A 3,091-nucleotide genomic window follows, 5' to 3' on the forward strand; every position below is an offset into this window, starting at 1 on the left:
GTTTAATTATATATACATATAATACGGTTCTAAATGGGTGTATTATATGTGGGCAGATGCAACGGGAAAGCTAGAAGATATGGAGAGTTCCAACTGTGAACGCCTTTGGCCCCAACTTGTTAAGGGTTTCAAAGATCTTTCTGAGCGCTTGAAGGTATTTGATATGACTACATTCTTAATCAAAACACATGTCAAAACCTTTATTCTTTTAGCAATCAGTGTTAGTTTAATGTGCACACAATAATAGATGTGATTATGACTTATGAGCTTGTATTCATTGATATTTATTTTATGCAGCTTCAAGACGAAGTCATACTTTCAAATTCAAAGAGATTGCAGATCACTCAAACCAATGTGAACAATTTACCCTCGACATTTTCCTTGATAGTAAATCCTCCCCTGAATACTTAATCCATACCATAGGTGTAGTATGTAAACTATTTATTAACAAATAAATAAATCAATATGAAAACCTCTCAAATATAAGTAAAATGTTGGTTGATAGTTTTTTTTCTTGTTTCCAGGGAGTGGGTCAGCTGGAATGAGGCAAAGGGAGTGGGTTGACCTTTTGTTTTTTTGTTAAATGTTAATCGTTACTGAAACAAAAAAAAATCAAAATTTAATTTTGATTTATTTGATGTCTCGTGTCTTGCAGGTTCATGGTGGTCAGCAGTCCATGTAAGTTTCTTGATTTGTAACATCTTGTATTCAAGAAATAGCAATGTACTTTCCATAAAAATTATAAATTATATTATTTGAAAAATTTGCTAGATTGGTAGGTTTAAAAGCAAAATGTCCTGATAAGAATTAATTTTAAAAGTAGAATGAAAATGACAAGTGATTTTGTGTTGTGTTTATAGGGTTGATGAAAGCGAATAGCTTTGGAGTTAGAAGAGGAAAAGAAATCTCCAGCCGAAAGAGATAAGATGCTGCAAATGCAAGTGTTGCATTCTTCATTTCAATTGTTAATATGAAACACAGAGTAGATGGGCCAATGTACAACTTCTTATCCATATAACATCTGTTTGGAGCATTAGTCTTAAAGAATTATGAAAGGCAAGATGCAACTTTACTTAGTTGGAATTTGATGTAGAGAGTAGATTAGATGCAAATTTAGATATTGTAAAAAATAGAATTGTATGACATTAAATTTTATGCAATGGATTGTATTTTTTGTATATGATATTTTATTTCTATTATGAGACATTAAATGCAAATTTAATTTAAAAATTAATAAATATATAAATATTTTTTTAGAACATTTAAAATTATGATACGCAAAAATGTGTGTCATCTTCATTTATGACATGGCCTTTCTTGACAGGGGCTTCCTTGATACGCATTGCGTGTCATAAAAACGCGTGTCGTAAGGTTACGACACGCAAATGCGTGTCGTCTTCCTTTATGACAGGGCATTCCTTGATACGCATTGCGTGTCATAACCGCGCGTCGTAAATGCGCGTCATAAATGCGCGTCGTCTCTCTTTATGACAGGGCCTTCCTTGACACGCATTTGCGCATCGTCTGAGCGTTTTACGACGCGCAAGGAGCGTCGTAAAAGGCCTTTTTTCTAGTAGTGCCACAACCAGCACCATCTTTTCCACTACCACTTGCACCTTTATTTCCAAGTTTCATCCGACAGTCATGTTTCATATGCCCTTTCAAATGGCATTTCCAACACACAAGTTCCTTGGAATCCTTGTATTTTTTGTTGGACTTTTTGTTGTTACCCTCATACTTACGTTTTTTACCTTTTCCCTTGTGATTAGAATTGTTTTCTTTATCACATTCAACAATATGAACTTGGGGCTATACAAAATCAGATTTGCCCTTTCCAGTTCCTTTGTCATTCTCTTGATCACGAAGTCCTTCTTCGGTTTTCAAATGACTCCCAAGTTGAATCAAACTTATCTCTTCCTTTCTATGTTTCATATGGTGTTTGAAATCTTTCCATGAGGGTGAAAGTTTATCAATCACACTTGAAACAGCAAAGGATTCGTCCATGGACATGTTGTGTTGTTTGAATTGACCATAAATTCGTAGGATTTCATTATATCGTTCCATTACAGATCCATAATCAACCATTTTATAATTGTTGAAATCAGAAACAATGAACTTTTTACTTGAAGCATCTTCTGCAATATATTTTGCTTCAAGTGTGCTCCACAATTCACTTGCAATTTCAATATTTTGATGAGTGTCAAAGAGGGAATCACACATACCATTCAGAATGTGACCAAGGTAGATGTAGTTGTTATTCTCCCATTTGCTTCTCCTTCTGATTTGTTCCAGACTTGCATCTTCAACCTCTTCTGGTTTTGGAGTAGAAAGAACATAGACAACTTTCAAAGTGGTCAACCAGAAGTGCATCTTCTTTTTCCAACGTCTGAAATCTTGTCCCTGAAATTTCTCCAATTTGCCAAACGAAGTATACATGTCTTTCAATGCATTGCCATCCATCTTTTCTAGAAAACAAAAATATCAAACAAGATTGTTGGGGAAAAAACGAAATAGGGTTATTGGAAACCTGGATCACAAACAGGAATCGTGTTAACACTTTCCTTGTTTGATATTTCGACCCTATATGCCTTGGGTGTCACGAAATCCAAACTGGGATAATTCCTGATGTAACAATTCTGATTTTAGGCACTAAATCAAAATCAATTTTGAGAAGAAGATAAAGAAAAAAGCATTTCGAGTTTTCTGTGTTTCAAAGGAGTCGTTATTTTCCCGGATTTATCCACTCAATGGATAAACGAGAACAATTTGCATCTTTCAAGAAAGCGGGACCCCCGACTTGACATAGTAGATTAGGGTTCGTTACTAATAATGTTTAGTAAATACAAGCGTGTACTCCCACACCCCTAACTTGTATTATAACTAAAATATTATTCTTGAAAAAATTGTTAAATCCATTACACTAAAATATATTTGGTGACAAAATCACCAACAGAAGGTAAATCATGCAAAGATGATAAATTGATAATGATTAAAATTGGAGTAGTTTGGATATTGTTATGTGGATTATATATGGATTTCTTGGTCAGACCTTTGTTTTTTTGTTCAATGTTACACCATTGGGTTTTTGCTG

General features: G+C 34.2%; 1 protein-coding gene across 1 annotated transcript; it reads right to left on the reverse strand.

Moving 5' to 3' along the window:
* Positions 1-1,809: 1,809 nt before the first annotated feature.
* Positions 1,810-2,460, reverse strand: LOC145049795 (uncharacterized). The gene has a single exon (XM_078998151.1). It carries the CDS (start codon positions 2,458-2,460, stop codon positions 1,810-1,812), a length of 651 nt encoding a protein of 216 aa, XP_078854277.1.
* Between the last annotated feature and the right edge of the window lie 631 nt (positions 2,461-3,091).

This window comes from Lactuca serriola, chromosome 5 (assembly GCF_051521515.1).
Source record: "Lactuca serriola cultivar US96UC23 chromosome 5, Lser_US96UC23_V15, whole genome shotgun sequence".
NCBI classification, from domain to species: Eukaryota; Viridiplantae; Streptophyta; class Magnoliopsida; order Asterales; family Asteraceae; genus Lactuca; species Lactuca serriola.

Bases quoted from the DNA above. Each gene is read 5' to 3' on its own strand.
- LOC145049795 (XM_078998151.1), bottom strand. From the start codon at position 2,460: ATGGATGGCAATGCATTGAAAGACATGTATACTTCGTTTGGCAAATTG.